Genomic DNA, 24,226 nt, shown 5'->3' with positions numbered 1-24,226 from the left:
TATATATATATATATATATATATATATATATATATATATATATATATATATATATAATATATAATTTTTATATATATATATATATATATATATATTTTTTTTCTTTTTTTTCCCCCAAACACAACACTCCCTTCCTGTAGCAGCACTTATTTACTTATTTGGCTCCCAACTTATTTTTCCTGTTAAGTCATACAGGTGTGGCTCAAAACATCCCCAGACTGGAACGCTTGACCATAACAACATTTTAATGAAACTGAGTCAAGATGTAAAAATGTTTTATTTGGGTTTGCTTTTTATAGCCACACAAATTGGGTGGGGGGGGGTGCAGCTAAAGAAAAATGGTCCGAAGATGAATTTATGAACAAATCGTTTACTCCAATGGAGATAAAAAAAAAACACCAATGTTTTTGTTCCGTCATGATGCGTCTCTGCAGTCCTGAGGCTCGAACCCGTGACCACCTGATGTGCTAAAGAAAGAAAATGTTCGATATCTTGAATCCATTATATTCAAGATTCCTCCCTATTTTCAGCTCCCTATTTAAACTGAAGCCAGTTTAGTATACTCCAGGTCTGATCTCTTGTATTGAAGCCTGCGTTGGTTCTGACTACAACACGACCGATTTGATCAAAACGGATCAGAGGTTTTTGCCGCGACCTGCGGAGTCTGTGTCAGTCTGTGTCTCCAAAACAAAAAAAAAGGATCCACCGAATACGAACACTAAAATTCTGTTAATTATTTCAAGCTGTTGTCAGTCAATTGTAGTAAGTTAATAAATAACAAAACGGTCAGGCTATATTATGTAAATGTTTCCATTTAACAAATTATGTATGATAAAAACTGTTAATATGTTAATATACCGTATATCATTGTTTTAAAAAAAGAGGTAGTGTTTACTAAAAAAAAATGTAATACTACTATTATTTTACAACCCATCGTGTGGGACGGTTCACGTGCTTCGCCCTGGATCGGCTTTAAACTGATCTGAAAGTTCTATTAAACAAAATTTAAAAATTCTTAATGACTCGAGGTCTTTTAAACATCCGGTGAGATGGAACGTTGACCTCAAATGACCCCACGGAACAAGAAGGAGAAGGATGCGCCCAAGGCGAGACCGAGAGACATGAAGAAGGTCATGATGGCGCCGGCAGTCTCTGCCTCGTGTGTGTCTACTAACCTGAAGACATAGAAGAGATAAAAGGTATCGTAATATCGAATATATATTCAGATTTCTCCAAATTGTGTGTCTAATATTACAGCCTCAGTTCTTCTGAGAACACTTGATTATGAAAGGTCAAGCGAGGAGGTCTGGGGATCAGTCGGTGTTCCAGTTCATCCTAAAAGTGTTCAGTGGGCTGAGTCCGAGTCAGGGCTCTGTGCAGGACACTCGAGTTCTTCACCTCCACATCAGAGGTCATGCTGGAACAGGTTTAAACTAGAGGTCTTCTCGGGTCTAAAGAAATGTACCTGACCCGAATCACTTTTTACCCAAACCCGCCCCAAGACAAACCCGAAAAAATTAGACCCGACCCGACTGGACCCGAATGTTGCATAACTCTACACTAAAGTAAACGCTACAGAGTGGATTCAAAATTGATTGACAGGTCTGTTTCAAAGAAAATTAGCTTACCGCCAGCCACACGTCGCCAGCCACATGTCACAAGCGGTCTTGGCAAACAGAGGAGAGGTTGGAAAAGGACTCGAGTCGATGCACACACACACACGAGATACAGTAGTTCGGGTCTTCTCGGGTCCGTTCGGTAAAAACACATTCATTTTAAATTACCCGAGACGTGTCCGAGGTACACGTGAAACTTTTAGACTCGAACCCGCTCGGGTCTCGGGTCGGACCTCAGGTTTTCGGATCTAAGTGGACCTTTGAAGACCTCTAGTTCAAACCTCTCGGGTCCGGTGAACATTCTATACAACTGTACTTCTAACAGTATGGGGGAAAGAACCACACCATTCACAAATGTGTATGATGGTCAGGTGTGCACAAACTTTTGCCAGTGTGAAAGAGGTGGGATTTGGACTCACTTGGAGTAAAAGCACATGCAAAGGCTTGCTAAGTAGCCACTGGAGAGCGCGAAGAGCATGATGAAGACGGTGAACCAGGCGTCATGGGAAAAGTAGACGGGCATGGCGGTGCGAGGCTGGACGTTACACAGCATGAGGAGAGGCACAAACATCAGGCGCGCTAACAGAAGCGCTGGCAACAGTTTGCTGTCCTTCCCTGGCTGAAAGAAGAGAGAACACTCCTTAGATAATCGGTTTAGTAACTTCATATTCTCAAATGCTCAGTGGTTAAGGTGTTGGGGTAATGATCAGAAGGTTGTGAGTTTGAATCCCAGGTCCTTAACCCACAGTCGCTTAGCTGTATTCATTCATTCATTCATTTTCTACCGCTTACAAATAAACTTGAATTGAATTGAATTATCCAAACTACCTCGGGTCACGGGGAGCCTGTGCCTATCTCAGGCGTCATCGGGCATCGAGGCAGGATACACACTGGACGGAGTGCCAACCCATCGCAGGACACGCACACACGCTCATTCACTCACACACACACACACTACGGACAATTTTCCAGAGATGCCAATCAACCTACCATGCATGACTTTGGACCGGGGGAGGAAACCGGAGTACCCGGAGGAAACCCCCGAGGCACGGGGAGAACATGCAAACTCCACACACACAAGGAGGAGGCGGGAATCGAACCCGGGGGCTAACCACTATCGCTTAGCTGTATACATAAGATAAATATATGTCGCTCTGGATAAGGCCGTCTGCCAAACCTCGTTGTGATGACAGGAATTAACAGAATCAACAAATGTAACTATAAAAGGAAAAAAAACAAAAAAAAAAACACTACCGAGATGCAGTTGCTGGAAAATAATCCACATGATGATAGTATCAGTAACTGTGAGCGCTGCTTTTCTCCAGGCTGCATCACACCAACACACTTCACTGATTAGTTTCCTTTTACAGCAAACCTCTGATCGGTTTCTTTTCTTCCTTGTACCATGCTAACATCTCACCTAATGGCTCTTCAAAAACGTTCGAAGACATGCTGGTGTTAAATTCATCCAGTGATATTTTGATCGTCTCTTAATAAAGGTGGATTTATAATTATTGGCACCCTTGTATTTAATATCCCATGACTTCTGGATGTCTTACAAGACTGTAGATAACTACTGAGGACTTTGGACCCTCCTTCATGCAGAGTGTTTGTTTGTTTGTTTGTTTGTTTGTTTGTTTTTAAATCATCATGCACACAGACTCATTTGTCTAAATCAGTCATTCCAGGATTTCACAATTTTAGAAGAACACAAAATCGGTCAAACTCCTAGATTTTTGAAGGATCTTAGGTTTTTTTTTTGTCATGACCAATTCAAGCAGGTTTTCACAAATTTTAGGGAAAAAAATATTTGGTAAGTAGTTTATCTGGTTATTTCATTGTCTGGAGTCATTAACTGAAATCGTTTTTATCTATTAAATTGAAGGGCGCCATTTTTTCTGGTGCATGAATTTGCAAATCTGAAACAAATTTAAACCCAAAATACATTTTTATACTGTAGGTTACCGTTTAGCAAATATGCTCAATGGAGTATATTTTTTGCAACAATAATTGTGTGAGTGTGAGAGTGTGAGAGTGTGAGAGTGTGACTGTGTGACTGTGTGTGTGAGAGTGAGAGTGTGAGAGTGTGACTGTGTGTGTGAGAGTGAGAGTGAGAGTGAGAGTGTGTGAGTGTGACTGTGACTGTGACTGTGTGAGTGTGACTGTGAGTGTGAGTGTGACTGTGTGACTGTGTGACTGTGAGTGAGTGTGACTGTGACTGTGTGACTGTGACTGTGTGAGTGTGACTGTGTGAGTGTGACTGTGACTGTGACTGTGTGAGTGTGACTGTGAGTGTGAGTGTGACTGTGTGACTGTGTGACTGTGAGTGAGTGTGACTGTGACTGTGTGACTGTGACTGTGTGAGTGTGACTGTGTGAGTGTGACTGTGTGAGTGTGACTGTGTGAGAGTGAGTGTGACTGTGTGACTGTGTTTGTGAGAGTGTGTGAGAGTGTGAGTGTGAGTGTGAGAGTGAGTGTGAGAGTGTGTGTGTTTTACCCATGAACACACAGCGGTCAGGCTCCGTCCCAACCAGTCACAAAGGTTAAAGAGCAGGAAACCGGACACAGGAATGAAATATTTCTCTGATGAGAGAACCATAACTAATTAAATGCAGTTTAGAATAATACAGCTTTTACATTCCGTTGTATTTTTCTGGAGACTTTCCCGTGAACACACAAACACCATCGTTCCATCTTTCCTTCAGACTGTTACTCTGCAAACCGAAACTGGTGACACTGTTTATTAACGACTGCCCGATTTTAGAAATGTGTTTAAGTGGACCATCTGCGATAAAAGTCTACATAGAACCTACACAAGTGAGAACATAAAAATATGAGAAGGCTCACATTAATGTATACGTGTGATTTACTGCTGGCTCTTTAGTGGTGCACACAAAAAACCTCCATCACTGAATGTTCAGGACTATTTGCACTACACACACACTATATATATATATATATATATGTCTATACCTGTATTCAACACATCCTGGCAGATTGTGTGTGTGTGTGTGTGTGTGTGTGGTGAATATTGAAAGTTGAGTAATAATGAAAGCTTGATGAAGTTACTGAGCAGATACACTGTGTGTGTGTGTGTGTGTGTGTGTGTGTGTGTGTGTGTGTGTGTGTGTGTGTGTGTGTGTGTGTGTGTGCGTGCGTGCGCTAGTGCAAGCATGTGCATGAGAGCATGTGGGAGTGCGTCTGAGCGCATTAGTGTGTGTGTGATTGTGCGAGCAAGTGCATGCTTAAGTGTGTGTGCATTACTTTAACGTAACTGACTATCGAGGTTAACTTGTAAAAAGATTTACACACACACTTTATCTTACCCCAAAGCCCTCCATTAGCAATGGTGGATTTGACATCTACAGCCACGGCGGGAAAAGCACAGATGGTGACGGTGAAGGCAAAACACACAGAGAGCGCCATCACCCAGATCTACAGAGCAAAACAGAGAGATATCACACAAGTGAGAAAAATTTGTCTCACACACACTCACACAGACACATTCTCACACAACCCGAGTCGTCGTAATGAAACGCTAAGTTAGTTAGTGCTCGCAATTCCACTCTCTAATTCGAAACGGTTTACTACAATAGCGGTAGCTTCATATTCATCTTCTCAAAGACATATTTTACATGGATGTAACTTTTGACTTTGAAAAAATATAAATTATGAAAGTTCATCAGGTGTAGTAAAAGGAACCCGGACGTACCATCGTGCGCTAGCTAACCGATTCGCTAGCTAACCGATTCGCTAGCTTCTTCAGGGTTTTAAATTATTTTTCTATATTGTTTTGGAAATGTCAGCTGCTGTGAATGAAGTTCTTGTTATATACAGTAAGTCATGTATTTATAGTGCTATAGTGAATTTTACTATAAGTCATTTCAAGACTGGATTACTGCACCTCACTGCTGGCAGGTCTACACTCACTCACTCACTCACTCATTTTCTACCGCTTTCTCAGGCGTCATTGGGCATCAAGGCAGGATACACCCTGGATGGAGTGCCAACCCATCGCAGGGCACACACACACACACACTCTCATTCACTCACACACTACGGACAATTTTCCAGAGATGCCAATCAACCTACCATGCATGTCTTTGGACCGGGGGAGGAAACCGGAGTACCCGGAGGAAACCCCCGAGGCATGGGGAGAACATGCAAACTCCACACACACAAGGCGGAGGCGGGAATCGAACCCCGACCCTGGAGGTGTGAGGCGAACGTGCTACCCACTAAGCCACCGTGCCCCCACCGTGCCACCTCACTGCTGGCAGGTCTACATATGATCGCAATTCGTCCTCTGCAAATGATCCAAAATGCAACTGCATGGCTTGTTTTTAACCTGCCAAAGTTCTCACACACCACCCCGCTGCTGCGATCCCTCCACTGGCTTCCGGTAGCTGCACGCATCAGATTCAAAACACTGATGCTGGCCTACAAAGCCAAAAATGGACCAGCTCCGTCTTACCTCAAAGCCCTCATCATTCCTCGCACTGCACCCCGCACCCTCTGATCTACCAGCACTGCTCGACTGGTTCCACCATCTCTCAGGGTAAGAGGCAAGTATACTACAAGACTCTTCTCTGTTCTGGCACCAACATGGTGGAACGAACTTCCCCTAGAGGTCCGGTCTTCAAAAGGCGGTTGAAGACCTACTTATTCAGGAAACGCTTCAACTAACACTTATTTCCCTATCTTTTGCTTTAAAAAAAAATAAATAAAAAATCACACAACCTTTGACACTTTCTCATTGTAACTTTGAACAAATATTTTAAACTCATGGTATCTTAAGTATGTAACCTAGTGAACCAGCATTAATGTATCCAATGTTAGAGATTTAAGCACTTATGTACGTCGCTCTGGATAAGGGCGTCTGCCAAATGCTGTAAATGTAAATGTAAATGTATTTACCATTTATGGAAGGAGTCTCCAATGTCAGTGTTTATGTAACACTCAGTAAAGACAGAGGAGCTTTGTGCTTTGAGATTTCTTAGCAACAAGACAAGATCTGATGATCAGTTAAGTTTATAGTAAAGTCAAGAGAAAAAAGAAAGAGATCCTGCTGACAGAATAACTATATATTTATGTATAGCTACTAAAATGTAAGAGATAACTGGGATGTTTCCATATTTAAGATAAGTATAAAATAGATAATAAAAAACGTATGATGTGTCACTTATTAATTAAGGAATAAAAATATATATAAAGGTATAAAGCACTGTAAGACATGCTGGTATAGTATAATAATAAATTCCTGGCAGGACTAGTTTCAATGCTTCATCATTGCATCATGCTTCACCAACCTGTCACTGATTAGTTTCCTTTAACAGCAAGTCCTTAAAGTGTTTATAACTTGATGGACTCTAACCTTCATTCATTTTTCTTACTGAGAAACAACAAACTCCGAAAACTCAGGATTCCATTTATTTTCAGGAATAAAACCTATATCCTGTTACCCCATACTAATAAAACTACTAATAAATACTAATAATTACTAATACTAATAAAATCTATAGACAGATTTACCTTCTTAAAGATGCTCAGAAGTGATGGATTTCTCTGAACCTTCTCACCCGTGCTCATCCCTCCACCGCTGTCTTCTAAAGCAGATTAAAATATTCCGTAATTAGATTCGGATCATGAATCAGATTCATTTCTAAAGTATACAAATGATTCTGAACTGAATCGAATCAAATGCAAAACGATTCCTACCATTTTTTTTTTATCAGTTGAATCGTTTTGCATTTGATTCGATTCAGTTCAGAATCATTTAGATACTTTAGAAATGATTCTGAACTACATCGAATCAAATGCAAAACGATTCCTACCATTTTTTATCAGTTGAATTGTTTTCTCCTCTTGTAATGATGGATTCTTCTGTTTTTTCTCCTGGTAATATCGGTAAAAATCCTGCAGAAAGGAGGAAGATGCGTGACATGACTTTTCTGGCCCTGATTAAAAAAAAAAATCCAGATTATGGATTTTTATGCTTACCAGATTTGGAAGGATTATGTAGGACACAATGGCAAGGCTGATAACAACACAGGCTGTGATGAAGTAGCCAAAAGCGCAGTCCATTAAATCAGATCCACCTGTGTAAGAAAACGTCATGTGAGGGGACATGGGAGAAAATTGTGTATTGTTGGATTTTATTTGCACTGTTTGTATTTATTCAGGCTTACTTGCAATGGCACAGATCATAGCAAGTGCAGCAAAGGTTCCAGCCAGACCCTGACCGCTCATAATGGGTGTTGTGTAGCCATCAGGCAACACACCAGCCATGCCAAAAAGACTGCCCTGGAGAATAGCTCCAAACGCTAACACACACACCCACACACACACACTAACTATTAACTAACTTGAGCTAATGTTTGGATTTCTTTTTAGCGCATTGTGTTTCACCTCATGTGTTAACTAGGTAAAAGTGTGTGTGTGTGTGTGTGTGTGTGTGTGTGTGTGTGTGTGTGTGTGTGTGTGTGTGTGTGTGTGTGTGTGTGTGTGTGTGTGTGTGTGTGTGTGTGTGTGTGTGTGTGTGTGTGTGTGTGTGTGTGCCTGCAGGACTCACCATTAATAATAACTATTTTTATCATGGTAATCACAAAGAAAGCCACTGGATTAATAGCCAATTTAACTAAGATGGCAGTCACACAAAACACCACCCAGATGGCCACCAGGCTACCCAGAATCCTTATCTTCTGAGGAATTCTGTTAAAAAGATTAGGTCAATTTATTAGGAACATGTATACACCTGCTCAGCAATGGAATTTACATTTACATTTAGAGCATTTAGCAGATGCCCCCTTATCTCATTTTTATACAACTGAGCAATTGAGGGTTAAGGGCCTTGCTCAGGGGCCCAACAGCGGCAGCTTGGTGGACCTGGGATCGAACTCACAACCTTCCGATTGGTAGCCCAACACCTTAACCACTAGGCAACCACATCCCCCCATTGTCGCTCATCACTCAGACAAAATGAATTGTAGATAAAGTTTTACGTGGATAATGCAGTCTGGTTTTAGGTGATGATCTTTTCATCAGATCTGTCTGATATGTCTGATCTAAAAAAAAAAAATAAAAATGCAGTGTCTTGAACAAAAAACTTTCTACATTTCAAAGTTCCAGCCTGGAAGGGAATCGGATTTAATATGGATTATAATGACAGTGGATTTGGATAACGATATCAGTGAAGTGAAGTCACGTCATAAAGAGAATTAACTGAGTCGATCTGTGTGCAAATTAAAGCGTCACATGGTCTCAGTGTAAATCCACCTGTTTCAAGACGAGATCATACTGATACCAAAAAGTTCTACGGAAAGTTCTGGAAAAGTATCAGTCAGGGGTATAAAAATATATCTCAATCTTTGAACATCCCACTGAATAATATTAGATCTATCGTTGGAAAATGTCATGAAAATTTAAAGAAAAAACATGAATATTAATTATTATTATTATTATTATTAGTAGTAGTAGTATTAGTATTAGTATTATTATAATAATAAATAAATAAATACCTCTTGACTAATCACATACATATGGCAAAAGTTTTTTATTTATAACTCTCCCTGAACCATTGTCTGAGATTTTTTAAACTAATACAATTTTTTTTTAATCTTTAAAATCCTAAAATTCATTATTTGGTCATTTTTTGCTTAATTGATAGTGAAAGAAAATGAACAGGCATTAATGACTTATTCAATTCAATTTTATTTGTGTAGTGCTTTTAACAATGGACATTATCTTAAAGCAGCTTTAAACAAAAAGTTTAAGATTAATATTAGACTTATATTTTAAATGTGTCTGTATTTATCCCTAATGAACAAGCCTGAGGTGACTGAGGTGACTGTGGTGAGGAAAAACTCCCTTAGATGGAAGAGGAACCAGACTCAAAAGTGAACCTCATCCTCATTTAGGTGACACTGGAGAGTGTGATTTATAAACTGTTATAAACACTGGAGAGTGTTATTATAAATAATGTCCTTTATCACTATAATTAATATAATCAAATTGATATAAGGATTGATATAAGGATAAGGAAATCTTGATGTTACCTCTGGTGTATGATGGAGGTGAGGCAGGTGAAGATCAACAGAGGGATCATGGCACACAACGTCATTGTGTTGTTGAATCTGGCTTGCAGAGCGTTTCGACTCTCTACTTTGGTCACGTTGGCTGTCGTGGGGTCGGCTAGACGGTGGTTGAAGTACTGTAGGTACAAACACACAAAGAGGATGAACCCTTTCAAGGTGGAGTGGAAATCAACTGAGTGCCAACCCATCACAGGGCACACACACACTCTCATTCACTCACACACTCACACAATTTTCCAGAGATGCCAATCAACCTACCATGCATGTCTTTGGACCGGGAGAGGAAACCGGAGTACCCGGAGAAAACCCCCGAGGCACGGGGAGAACATGCAAACTCCACACACACAAGGCGGAGGCGGGAATCGAACCCCCAACCCTGGAGGTGTGAGGTGAACGTGCGAACCACTAAGCCACCGTGCCCCCCTTTATTTTAAGATTCATTATTTGAAACAATTTACTATTAATGATTGGTAAGCTTTTTTTAATTCTTTTTTTATCCTCTCTTATTTATCCTCCATTTATTCTTTTTAATTTTACTAAACATTTTTTCTGTCTAAATTACCTTGTTTGTTTAGATTACTAAATAGATTTTATTATTATAATGTTATTTATTTACTTATTTTTTAATTTTATAGCATCTCAAACTGCATTTTTCTTTTGTAATAAAAGTTATTGTTTTCAAAAAATTGTTTGATTACTTAAACAAAACTAGTAAATTAATGATGAAGTTAGTGATTTTGTTTTGTTTTTTTTTGGTTAAGTATTTGTAAATAAAATGATAGCTAAAGGAATCTTCAATCGAAAATGATGAGTGTATTATTGGTGCAATCAGCCTTATGTAGCCTGTGCTTCATGTGCAGCTTTTTGAATGAGACGCATTCAAGAACGATTGATAATTGAAAAAATATATAAATAAGTAAAAAAAAAAAAATCAGCAGACAGTACCATAGTGGCAGTCATGAAGAAATTCCATGGCAGTAAAGTCCCTAATCCAAGCATAAAGAGAATCAACCACACAGCTTTGAATCTGAATGGAGAAAGGGAAAAAAATAATGAAGCACTTAACATTGTTGTGTATTAACATCTTATGTTAATAATCAATTTCATATCGATCATAAATTATAAACCAGATTATCATTGAGCTGATAACAAAAGCCAACTGTACAAACTTGTCCTTGGGATCGTTTACGTCCATTTGCTTTGGATTTTTGCTTCTTCTCAAAGCTTTAGATTATAAAAGGAGCAGCTGTAATATCTCAAACAGGAAAAATCGTACAATACAGTTATAATAAAAGTAATAAATTAATGTGCGCAAATAAAACTTACCCAGTGTAAAGAAATACTGGAAATCTCTGGAAACTGCTTATGTTCTGTGGATTTAATTCAGAAGTTTAACAGTCACAAAGGGAACATTTCTGACAAACACAGACATGTTACATAAAATTAAATTAAATTAAATTAAATTAATCATTTATTTCACATCTTCATGCAGTGTCCACAAGTTGCAGATGTTTTTAGGAAAACTTATATATATATATATATATATATATATATATATATACTCTCATATTATAATATATATCTCATATATATATATATAAGTTTTCCTAAAAACATCTGCAACTTGTGGACACTGCATATATACGTATAATGTAATTCTGTTGTTTCTGTTGTTTTGTTATTCTCAATGCAGCATATCTTAAAAAAGACAGAAAAAAATGCTAAATTATGTAACACAACAATGTGGCACACTCCAATGTACCAATTACCTTTTCTATTTATTTATTTATTTATTTATTTATTTATTTATTTATTTATCTATCATTCATTTATTCATTCATTCATTTTCTACCGCTTATCCGAACTACCTCGGGTCATGGGGAGCCTGTGCTTTCTCAGGCGTCATCGGGCATCAAGGCAGGATACACCCTGGACGGAGTGCCAACCCATCGCAGGGCACACACACTCTCATTCACTCACACACTACGGACAATTTTCCAGAGATGCCAATCTACCTACCATGCATGTCTTTGGACCGGGGGAGGAAACTGGAGTACCCGGAGGAAACCCCCGAGGCCCGGGGAGAACATGCAAACTCCACACACACAAGGTAGAGTAGGGAATCGAACCCCCAACCCTGGAGGTGTGAGGCGAACGTGTTAACCACTAAGCCACTGTGCCCCCTTTATTTATTTATTTATTTATCTATCTATCTATCTATCTATCTATCTATCTATCTATCTATCTATCTATCTATCTATCTATCTATCTATCTATTTATTTATTTATTTATTTATTTATTTTTGATTAATTCTTTTTTTTACTTAATAAACACAACAAAACGTAATGCAACAGTGTATTTTGTTTGACATCAACTATTTTGGTCATTAATAATATTTTCTGTCTTTTTGGTCATAAAAAGTATATCAGACCTAAAAATTAACAAATTGTTTTATTTATATATTTAAACACAATGTGCAATTTTTCAAAATGACAGCAAATTTTCCACAGATTAGGGTTCGAGACACGTCGTGTGACATCATCACATCACACATTCATCCACAGCTCTCTAACCTTCATGTATGTGGAACATGAGCACAGCTCTCATAAAAACTCTGTTACGGCTTAAGCCTTTATTCTTGCATTAGTGCGGTGTTTTCAATTTGACTTGGTCTCTTCTTTTTTTTCTCCCAGGTTAGGCTCCGCCCCTGCACACCTGCGGCCATTCATAATCGGGTGGAAATAAAAGGGGAGAGTAACGAGCGAAGAGGGGGCCTGAGTTTGCACTATTTCCACGCAGAACTCCAGTCAGCAGGTCACAGCCACTACCCCTGGCTTAGCTTCCAGTGAGCGCCGCACCCACTGGAGGGAAGCTCTTTCTTCCTCTCTTCCGTCACATTCGTGTTGACGTTTTGTACCGAACTGAGCTTCATGTGTGCGTCTTGCCCAGGTGTTGCTGATCGCTGTGTTCTTTTTGGTTTCCATTATATTCTCCTTTTTGTTCAGTGTTGTGTGTGTTCATGAATGGTTTAGGGAAGTAACTAGTTGCCTGTGATGCGTGAGTGCAGTTAATTAATTAATAAACTGATAAAACTGTCCTTTCTGACTCGCGTGTCCCTTTATTTTACTTGCCTCCCCTACGAGCAGTGTTGAAAGTGGGGTTCGTAAAATAAATGGGGGCTCGTCCGGGATATGCCTTGTGTTACTGTTTCCCGAGAGTTCAGCTGCTAGTAATTAACATGTTGCGTGTGCGCACGCATTGAGTTTGTCCTACACATTCTCCGGTGAGTCAGAGTAAGCCAACGGGACTGTGCTTAGCGCCAGTTCTGGCTACGGTTTACTGTTTGTTGTTTTCTTTATTATTTTAGTTTATTTTGTTTGGAGGTATTCTGGGGGGGGGGGGATCTCTTAATCGGTACCCTCCGAAGACTAGCAGTAGGATATAGTTAGGCTTCTGGTTAAGTAGGTAGGACCAGAGTTTGTGTGGATTTTTGCGTGTTCGCTTCGCCCGATTTTGTAAGATGGCAACTTTTGACATTCACAAATTCATAGATCAGCCTAGTGTTGAGGCGTTAGAGGTGTGTCGGAAAACTTATTTGTTTCTGATCGCTCAGCATTATGAGATTTCTATTTTGAAAACACAGCGTAAAGCGGAAATCAAATCTTGTATTATGTCTGCTTTGATTGAGACAGGGGTTTTTCCTCCTACGGAGACTGTTTCTGTGGAGACAGCGGGTCCCGCGATAACTGCTGCAGGAAGTCCTCCCTCACGAGTTCCGGTTGGTGATCAGTCTACTCCTGTGACTGTTAGTGCCGCGGTAGGTCCACCATTCTCCATGCCTAAATTCGACCCGAGTTCTCTTTCTTCCGGGGCTTCGCCTGAAATTAATGCGGATGTGCGCTTAAAAGTTCGTTTAGCTCGTCTACAATTAGAGACTCAGGATAGAGCTCAGGCGAGACAAGATGATTTAAAACGTCAGATTGAAATGTATCGAATTGATGCTGACACAAAAGTGCGACTTCGGCAGGTGGAGTTGCAGGCTGCTCAAGATCTCTCTAAGCAAACGATTGCTAAAACATCTACTAGTTTGAATGATCGTTCTGAGGCAGCTGCTGGTCCATCAAATCCAAATGTTGTCTCCACTCACTCAGTTCCATCAGGTCATGTTTCTGAGTCTGTAGTTGAGTCATCTCCAAATTTTGATGTGGCTAAAAATATTGCAATCGTTCCACCGTTCCGTGAGAAAGAAGTTGAAGCCTATTTTCAAGCTTTTGAACGTATCGCGAGTGCTCTGAAGTGGCCAACTGAAGTTTGGGCCCTGATGTTGCAGTGTAAATTAACCGGTAAAGCACAAGATGTGTGTGCATCTCTTTCGTTGGAAGAGAGCGTTCATTATGATGGCGTGAAAACTGCGATTCTGAGGGCGTATGAATTGGAGGGCATATGAATGAACATTACCGACAACGTTTCCGTACCACGAAAAAATCTGCGTCTCAAACTTTCGTTGAGTTTGCTCGTGAGAAAGCAATGTTGTTTGACCGCTGGATTAAAGCGTGTAAGGTTAAGGATTATACTTCTTTGCGAGAGCTGATACTGATTGAGGAATTTAAGAACTGTGTTCCAGAGCGCACTGCTTTGTACTTAAATGAACAGAAAGTCAGTCCGGTGCAGCAAGCTGCTGTATTAGCAGACGAATATGCTCTGATGCATAAAACAGTCTTTTATAAGCGTTCAAGTGATTTTGGAGGTACTGCACCACATGAGATTGTCTCAGATGCTAAAAGCAAATGGGTTCCCAGTAGTGCAAACGCTCGTAAAGAGTCTAGTTATTGTCACAAAATGGGACATGTGATGGCGGAATGTCATAGCTTGAAACGAAAACGCGAGCGACAGGATTCTCACAGGATGCCTGACAGGATGCCTGTTCAACCTCGCGCTACTGTTTTAGTAAAAACCGTCTCTACATCCGGCACTACTTCTACTCTTGATCCCTGTTTCCAGCCTTTTGTGTTTGATGGATTCGTATCTTTAGATGGGGTCGAAAGTCGGAAACCAGTGCGTATCTTGCGTGACACTGGAGGATCTCAGTCCTTCATAATGTCAAATGTTTTAGATTTTTCTGGGAGTTCTGCTTGTGAAACCAGCACGATTGTGCAGGGTATTGAGATGGGGTTTGTAACTGTTCCTCTTCATCGCATATGGATAACTTCTGAATTAGCATCTGGATGTTTTGAAGTCGCAGTTCGCCCATCGCTACCTGTGAAAGGTATTGACTTTATAATGGGGAACGATATAGCTGGTGGTAAAGTCATGCCGGTTGTAAGGGTAACTGATGCTCCGAGCAGAGAGATGCAGTCTGATGTGCTGGCTGAAATGTTACCTGATGTTTTTTCTATAAGTGCTGTGACGACACGAGCACAAGCAAAACGGGACGTTCAGGAGGAGGTTAGTCTTCGTGAGACTGCCTTCTCAGATATTCTAGGAAATGATTCACTTCCAGAAGCTTTGCCCACTACTACGATGACTCAGAGTTCACAAGTGTACTCTGATTTTGTTTCTGATGCGTCAATTTCTCGTGAAGCCCTGATTGATGCGTAGAAAGATGATGTGACCTTACAAAAATGTCGTGCGAGTGCCGGGAATCTACTGTCGCCGTGTAATCAACATTTTTATTGGCGTGACGATGTGCTGATGCGCAAATGGAACCATCCACGTAATGCTGAGGAGGTAGATGATTGGAATGTGGTGCATCAAATTGTGCTTCCCTCACAATTTCGACAGCATGTACTAAGTTTGGCTCATGATCATCCTTGGTCTGGACACCTCGGAGTTAATAAAACCTATAATCGGTGTTCTCCAACATTTTTTCTGGCCAGGTTTAAAATCTGATGTCTCTAAATACTGTCAAACATGTCACGTCTGCCAGACCGGAGGAAAGCCTAACCAGGCGGTACCACCTGCTCCTCTTTGTCCTATCCCTGCTGTAGGAGAGCCATGCGAGCGTGTTTCGGTAGATTGTGTGGATCCACTTCCTCGTGCTAAGTCTGGGTGTCAATATTTATTGACTATAATGTGTGTGGCTACCCGGTTTCCAGAAGCGATTCCTTTAAGGAGTATAACTGCCAAATCTGTGACCAAAGCTCTGATGAAATTCTTCACGACTTTTGGCCTCCCAAAGATTGTCCAAACAGATCAGGGTTCCAATTTTTTATCTCGTGTTTTCCGTAATGTTTTAAAAGCTCTAAGAGTGTCTCACGTTGTGTCGAGTGCCTACCATCCTGAATCTCAGGGGGCTCTTGAACGTTGGCATCAGACATTGAAATCAAGTCTGCGCAAGTATTGCCTAGAGACGGAGAACGATTGGGAAGAGGGAGTTCCTTTTGTGTTATTTGCGGTGCGCGAGGCACGACAAGATTTGTTGGGATTTAGCCCTTCTGAGTTAGTGTTTGGTCATAATGTTCGTGGTCCTTTGAAAATGTTAAAGGAAGAATTTCTCTGTACAGATCCTTCGGAAAAGACTAATGTACTTGATCTCGTCTCTCGTATTCGCGAACGTTTAGGCACCGCCTGTACTGCAGCTAAAGAAGCTCTAGCTCGGTCACAAAAGAAAATGAAACGCTGTTTTGATCAGAAGGCAGTTGCACGTAACTTTTTACCAGGAGAGAGAGTTTTAGTATTAATTCCTACTCCTGGGTCGGCTTTTGCAGCGCGGTTCTCTGGTCCATATGTGATTAAAAGTAAGGTCAGTGAGACGAATTATGTGATCCATACACCTGAACGGCGGCGAAAAACCCGCTTATGTCATGTAAATATGTTAAAGTCATATTTGTGCCGTTCTGAGGTTAAGGGCGAGACCTCTGATATTGCCTCACTTGAGCCAGTGACTGAGTCAAGGGAGCGTGTTTTCATTGCTTACTCTAACTCTGCCTACAGATGACGTGGATGATGGATTGGAGGTATCCATGGAGGTTGTAAGGGGTGGAAATTTGAAAAACTCAGAAGTTTTGAAACTCAGAAGCACTTCCCACTCAACTGTCTTATTTGTCCAGTGAACAACAACAGGACATTAAGAAATTGTGGGATAGTTTCCCAAACTTGTTTAATGATGTCCCTCCAGGTACTAATGTCATTGCGCATGATATAAATGTCGGTAGTGCATCACCCATTAAACAACATGCATATCGTTGTCCGGTAAGAAAACGGGAAGAAATGAGACACGAGGTGACCTATCTTCGGCAACATGGCTTTGCAGTTCCAAGTACCAGCCCTTGGAGCTCGCCATGTGTTTTAGTGCCTAAATCTGATGGATCGCTTTGTTTTTGCACAGATTTTAGAAAGGTTAATTTGGTAACTGTGCCTGATGCTTTTCCGTTGCCGCGTATCGATGACTGTATCGATAATCTGGGTGTGGCGACGTATATTACAAAATTAGACCTGCTAAAAGGTTACTGGCAGGTGCCTTTAACTGAGCGTGCCTCTGAGATCTCCGCATTTGTCACCCCAGATTCCTTTCTCCAGTATACGCGGATGGCGTTTGGCCTGCGAAATGCACCAGCAACGTTTCAGCGTTTAATGTCCATGGTTTTGGGTGACGTCTCGAACTGTAACGTCTATCTGGATGATGTAGTTATCTATTCGTCTACCTGGGCTGAACACTTATCAATTTTGCATGAAGTGTTCCGTCGTTTGTCTGCAGCGTCCCTTACATTAAATTTAAAAAAGTGCGAATTTGCTAGAGCTTCGGTCACGTACTTGGGGAAACAGGTGGGAAATGGGCAGGTTCGACCATTAGATGTGAAAGTGGCTGCTGTTCTTGAGTATTCGGTGCCCACTACGAGGCGAGAGCTGCGTAGATTCCTCGGAATGGTCGGATACTACAGGTGTTTCTGCAAGAACTTTTCGAGTGTTGTTGCTCCTTTAACTCAATTGTGTAGTCCTAAGATTGATTTCAGTTGGACTAATGACTGTCAACAGGCATTTCTGTCTGCAAAATCTCTTCTTTGCAGTGCTCCAGTCCTTTCTGCTCCGGATGTATATCGGGCGTTCCAGCTGGAGGTAGATTCCAGTGATGTCGGAGCAGGAGCTGTTCTCCTACAAGAGGGTGCTGATGGAATAGCTCATCCCGTATCCTATTTCTCTTCCAAGTTTAATCGTCATCAGCGTAACTACTCAACCATTGAGAAGGAGACCTTAGCCCTCTTATTGCCATTACAACATTTTAATGTTTATGTGGGAGCCAGTATGCATCCGGTCATAGTTTATACGGACCACAATCCATTAGTCAGCAAAATGTACAATCACAATCAACGTTTGACGAGGTGGGTTCTAATGGTGCAGCCGTATATTCATTTTTATGTTGAAATACGTATATTCGTATTTCAACATTTTAGTTTTCTGCAAGTTGTAACACAAATTTAAAAAAAAGCTGCAGTAAAATCAAGCATTTTTTGCCAACAATCAGAAAATACTCTGTTAAATCTTTGGTGGACTGAATAACAACTGATTTCTGTTCCTTTCTTGACAGTTTGTCATTCTGTCTTTCTCACTGTCTCATGCTCTCATGCATTTACCCACACACTCACTCACTCACCCTGTCTTACTCACTCACGCATTCACACACTCACTCATTCACTCAAACACTCACTCACTCACTCACTCTGTCTCACTCACTCATTCACTCACTCACTCATTCACTCACTCACTCACCCTGTCTCACTCACTCACTCACTCACTCACTCACTCACTCACTCACTCACCCTGTCACACTCACTCACTCACTCACTCACCCTGTCTCACTTACTCACTCACTCTGTCTCACACACTCACTCACTCACCACATCTCACTCACACACTCTCTCACTCACACACTCTGTCTCACTCACTCACTCAGTCACTCTCTCACTCACAGTCTCATTCATTCAATCACTCACAGTCTCACTCACTCACTCATTCACTCACTCACTCACCATGTCTCACTCACTCACTCACTCACTCACTCACAGTCTCACTTACTTTGTCTCACTCACTCACTCACTCACTAACTCACTCACTCACTCTGTCTCACTCACTCACTCACAGTCTCACTCACTAACTCACTCACTCACTCACCCTGTCTCACTCACTAACTCACTCACTCACTCACCCTGTCTCACTCACTCTCTCACTCACAGTCTCACTTACCTTGTCCCACCCACTAACTCACTCACTCTCCCTGTCTCACTCACTCACTCACTCACTAACTCACTCACTCACCCTGTCTCACTCACTCACTCACTCACTCACTCACTCACTCACTCACTCACCCTGTCTCACTCACTCTCTCACTCACTCAGCCTGTCTCACTTACTCACCCTGTCTCACTCACTCAGCCTGTCTCACTTACTCATCACAAATATTCTACACCAAATCCAAATTGAATTTTAAAGAAATATATTTGTTCCAGACATCAATGAACTGAATGAAAACTAAATGCAGCAGTAAAAACAGGGTTCAATGTGCAATTCAATTCAATTCCATTCGATTTGTAACATCATAAAAAAATTCTATTATACAAAAATTAATATAATAGAAAAATGCAAGATTAATATTAGACTTATATTTAAATGTCTTTGTATTTATCGTTAATGAACGAGCCTGAGGTGACTGAGGTAACAAATGCACAGATAACACGATCAGAACAATAAGACCAAGATACTCACAAAACTCTCAGCAGACGATGAAGTGCTTCACTTTCACTTCAGCATAATGTACACTCAGTTTCTCTCTTTTTGTTTCGCACTTCCTCAGTCGCTCCCTCCCTCCACCTCTCTCCCCCCTCCCCCTGGCCTTCTCACCCCCCCCCCTCTCTAAAATATTACTTATCGGTCCCATAAGCAGTACACAGAAGCTCTCACAATTCAAATTCCTTTTAGAGGGATGTTGCATACTAACTGAGCAAAGTACAGCTTGTTGTCTCTGCTTGTGCTCAGGTATTCTGCTGTTGTGTATTCTCTGTTTAATGTTTTGTGTTGTTTAAATCCAATAAAATCCAACTTTCCTCTTGCTTGTTAATCATTTGGTTGGGCTGGATTATGTAGATCAGTGGTTCCCAACCCCCGGGCCGTGGAACAAATGGTACCGGGCCGCCCAAGGAACATTAAATTATTTCCATTTTATTTACTGTGGTGTATTTCTCTCGGGTTTGTGCGACTTTCCATGGACGAGAGGTTAACCGGGAGCTGAGAGACGTCACCTAAAGCTGCACCGATACCGCGCATGCGCAAAATATAATGATATCGGGCCGGGTTTAGGTGACGTCTGGAGCTGAGCGGCTGCAAGCGGCAGTGGTGTTGTAGCTTTGGTGGGGAGAGAGAAGGTGTGTATCGCTCTTCTCTCTGTTCACCGGTACTTTGTCATGTTTAACAGTGCTTGGTGTACGTGTATATTGTGTTTGCTCAAATTTAACCCACAAATGAGCAAAAATGAGCACGAAACAGACGTCGTTAGAAAGTTAGAATCTCTGCCGGTGTTCTGGATTAAAGTCATGGCGAAATACCCTGAGATTGTCACCACAGCACTATTTCTATTTCCGACATGCTATCTGTGTGTAGCGGGGTTTTCTGCAGTGATGGCAACCAAAACAAAACAACGGGATAAACTGGACATAAGCAACACACTTCGGGGGTCATTGTCTCCTATTACCCCAGATGGACCCGTATTGTTGCAAAGAAACAAGCTCAGGGTTCTCATTGATTTAGCGTTGTAGTGAGTTAAAAAGGCATGTTTAAATACAATTAAATTAAAATTATTAATTTTGGCTAGTTAGTCTTAGTTGTGTTAGTTGTGTTTGTCAGATTAGTTTGTCAGATTAGTATTTGTGGATTTATGGAGTGAATTGGCCAGATTCTGCCATAGATGCATTGTTGTGTGTTCCTCTGTATCCTCTGTTCCTCTTACAAAACAACACAACCAGGGCTTCGGTTAGGTTTTTGTCCTATTTGTCCCCAGACTTCACTGTCATACAGTACAATTGGTAGTATGACTGATTGGAATATTTTGAGCCAGGTTATAATTGGGATTTGAACTTGAATACATTTTTTAATGGTATAAAAAGCCCATCTTACGTTCTCTTTCAGTTCACTCACAGCTAATCTGAGATTACCATTTGCACTGATTTTCAGCCCAAAGATGTAGTTGGTGACATGATCAAATTTGGTCATCCCAAGGTTGATGATTAGAACCTTTGTTTTGGTTGGGTTTATAGTCAGGGCCTGGGTCTGACCGAACCTGTGCAGGATTTCGAGGTTCTGCTGTAGAGCTTCCTCTGTGAGAGATCTACATAGAGAAGGAACTTTATATCTGATTCATACAGTGTGAGCCCGAGTGCTAATGATGGTTCTAGTAATTTTGCCAATTCGTTAATACATTATAGATGCTGAATAGGCTTTGGTGCCAAACAGGCAAAGTCCACTCACCACCTAGACACCAACAACCCACAATCCAACTGAGTTCAACACTCCATCAATGGTAGCAGCACTGACAAAATATCTGGTTGATATACTTGTTAATTAGGGTATGTAGTGTAAAGATGTGGTCTGATGTAATATCATTTGGTAAGAATCTAAACTGACTCTTGCTTAAGACATTGTGCTTAAATTAAGTTAACTCAGTTTATTTTGTCTATGGTGTTGGGATAAAAGTCTGTTCTGGGTAAGATTGTGGAGATAACTAGTTTTGAAGTTGGGAAAGTTCATGTTGCTTTAATGGCCACCTGTGTCACTGACTCTGCCACTCCTTCCTGCTGTGTTCTCAGGACATTCGTCCCCACGTGCATGATGATGTGGCAGGGTTTACCTGAGGAAAGTGCTGTTTTTCCATTGATGCACCTACCATTTGAATCAATCAGGATGACCACTTCTGCATTCTGGGGCTTGCTTTTGGGGGTTCACTAGGGTCTCTGTCAGTGTTGTCAGTGCTGCAGCCATTGATGGAGTGTTGAACTCAGTTGGATTGTGGGTTGTTGGTGTCTAGGTGGTGAGTGGACTTTGCCTGTTTTGCTGTCTTGGTATTTCTCTCTATCTGAGGAGTAGCTACTTCCTGACTGTTTTTAGCTTTCTAGTCAAAAGTTTCCCTGTCCTGCTGCAGTTCCCTAATCTCTCCACTAAGCTCCTCAACACAGCTTGTGTGAGGTGACTCATTCATTTACATATATATTTACGTTTACATTTACATTTTCGCCATTTGCCAGATGTCTTTATTCGGAGTGACTTATAAGAGTGCTCTGAAGTCTCTAACAATGATTACATTCCATTCCATTTCATTACAGCATTTGGCAGATTTCCTTATCTAGATCGACTTACATTATCTCATTTTTCTTTAGCCCAACACCTTAACCACTAAGCTATCACACGCCCAATACATTGATGCTGGTACATTAGATCACAGACTCAGCATGCCATCAGTCTAATACTCTGTCTGGAGAAAATACAGCAAGAAGAGCACTTAATAAACCAGTCTAGTTTAAGTATTTCAGGAAGAGACAAGTCTTCACACATTAACAATCAGTGACTCTAGCACAACTAGGGGACGATGTCATTACAGAGAAGAGTCACTCTTTCACATGCTTACTCACTCACTCACTCACTCACTCACTCACTCACTCACTGACTTACTCACTCACACACTGACCCACTCTCTGTCACTCACTCACTCATTCACTCACTCAGACACTCACTCACTCACTCACTCACTCACTCACTCACTCACTCACTCACTTCCTCACTCACTCAGACACTCACTCACTCACTCACTCACTCACTCACTCAGACACTCACTCCCTCACTCACTCAGACACTCACTCACCCACTCCCTCACTCACTCACTCACTCCCTCACTCACTCCCTCACTCACTCAGACACTCACTCACTCACTCACTCACTCAGACACTCACTCACTCACTCCCTCACTCAGACACTCACTCACTCCCTCACTCACTCACTCACTCACTCACTCCCTCACTCACTCAGACACTCACTCACTCCCTCACTCACTCAGACACTCACTCACTCCCTCACTCACTCCCTCACTCACTCAGACACTCACTCTCTCCCTCCCTCACTCACTCACTCACTCACTCACTCACTCACTCACTCACTCACTCACTCACTCTCTTCGTCTCACTCATTCACTCAGTCACTCATTCACTTACATACTCCCAGTCCCTCTCTCCCTCTCTCACTTGTGTATGTGTGTGTGGTGTGTGTGTTTGCACATATGCTTTATGAAAAAAGGTTAAAGGGGTCCAAGCACAATTATATATTTTTTTTACATTAGATTAATTATACCGACTCTATATATTAGGTTGTGAGTTTGATTCCCAGGACCACATGCATAAATGAGATAAATGTGAGTTGCTCTGGATGATGGAGACAACTCTTGTTTATTTCTATGCTAGTAGAAGTGTAGTAAAGATCGTAACAGGATGCTTTTTACCTTTTTTTTTTACGTTTTTACACTTCTTCACTATTAGCTAAAAGATTAAAAGCCTCCGTTTGATTCAAATGGCTGGGGTTTGTCACATAAAGTGTTAACATGGCACTTAGAGGGTATTTTTCGTTTTTCAGTTCTTTATTAGTCCTGCAAAAATGTGTTCCTCAGTGTATTCCTGGGTATTTTAAGGACTGCATCCAGCCAGAGATCGATATGACCTTTAATAAAAGAGCTTTTAAAGCAATAAAAATCTATTTCCTATATATAGCACATGATCTAATGCCTAAAAACTAGAAGAAGAAGACGAAAAAGAAGAAGAAGAAAAAGCCACTTACACAGGAGAATATAACACACAAAAAAAGATTATGAAGGTATGATGATTTTTATACTTTTTCATTTTTTTTTGTTTATTTTGTAATGATCGTTCACGTCATTCTTAGTGAGATCTTTTGAAAATTAGAAAAAATGTAAAAAAAAAAAAAAAAATCCTTTATGGTAGAGATAAGATCTTTAATAAAAACGAAACACTTAGCCATCTGACATCTGAATGTGAAATTTGAAACTCTTTCAATGCATATTCCACAATTTTTAAGCTTTAAATTTAAAAATTCTATTTGTTCTGTTGACCGATCATGTTTTTATTTTTATTTTAATCAATTGTTGCTAGAAAGAAGCAAAATTATCTGCAAACAGAATAAGAAAATGAATTTAAAGCTTAAAACAGTAAAACATGCCTAGAAACAGGTTTTGTAATGTTACATTTGGTTTATAAATGATCTCGAACACGAATACAGCTCTCGTTCAAAGTCATATACAGGTATATCATGTATAAAGTCATATATAAAGTCATATCAAAGTCAATAATAAAGTCTGAAAATAATTATAAATTGCAGGTTTCTCAAATGTTTTTTTTTTTTCAAACAAAACAAGCATCAGCCACTTACCTTTAAATCCAATCTCACTTTTCATTCGATCTCGGTTGCATTTCTGTTTTTTTGGACACTCCGTGTCTTTGTCACATGTTTCTGCCTCTGCATCATATTTGAAAC

At 40.7% G+C, this 24,226-nt stretch overlaps 1 protein-coding gene across 3 annotated transcripts in view; it reads right to left on the bottom strand.

Annotated features, from left to right (window-relative positions):
• slc29a1b (solute carrier family 29 member 1b) overlaps positions 1-24,226 on the bottom strand; it is a 26,557-nt gene extending 2,331 nt beyond the window's left edge. Inside the window, exons 1-14 of one of the 3 annotated variants that reach the window (XM_027153270.2) lie at positions 24,122-24,226; positions 11,036-11,079; positions 10,879-10,933; positions 10,655-10,736; positions 9,671-9,825; positions 8,188-8,327; positions 7,805-7,939; positions 7,617-7,714; positions 7,451-7,532; positions 7,149-7,222; positions 4,943-5,051; positions 4,114-4,199; positions 2,036-2,235; positions 259-1,175 (exon numbers count right to left, since the gene is read on the bottom strand). In XM_027153270.2, coding sequence (XP_027009071.1) covers positions 1,064-1,175; positions 2,036-2,235; positions 4,114-4,199; positions 4,943-5,051; positions 7,149-7,222; positions 7,451-7,532; positions 7,617-7,714; positions 7,805-7,939; positions 8,188-8,327; positions 9,671-9,825; positions 10,655-10,736; positions 10,879-10,904 — 1,299 coding nt within the window. In that variant the 5' untranslated portion in view covers positions 10,905-10,933; positions 11,036-11,079; positions 24,122-24,226 and the 3' untranslated portion in view covers positions 259-1,063. The other 2 variants (XM_027153269.2, XM_047806632.1) reach the window with 2 other exon arrangements.

This window comes from Tachysurus fulvidraco, chromosome 2 (assembly GCF_022655615.1).
Source record: "Tachysurus fulvidraco isolate hzauxx_2018 chromosome 2, HZAU_PFXX_2.0, whole genome shotgun sequence".
Classification (NCBI taxonomy): domain Eukaryota; kingdom Metazoa; phylum Chordata; class Actinopteri; order Siluriformes; family Bagridae; genus Tachysurus; species Tachysurus fulvidraco.
Note: the sequence above shows the minus strand (reverse complement) of the source record. Positions and strands in the feature narration are given on the sequence as shown.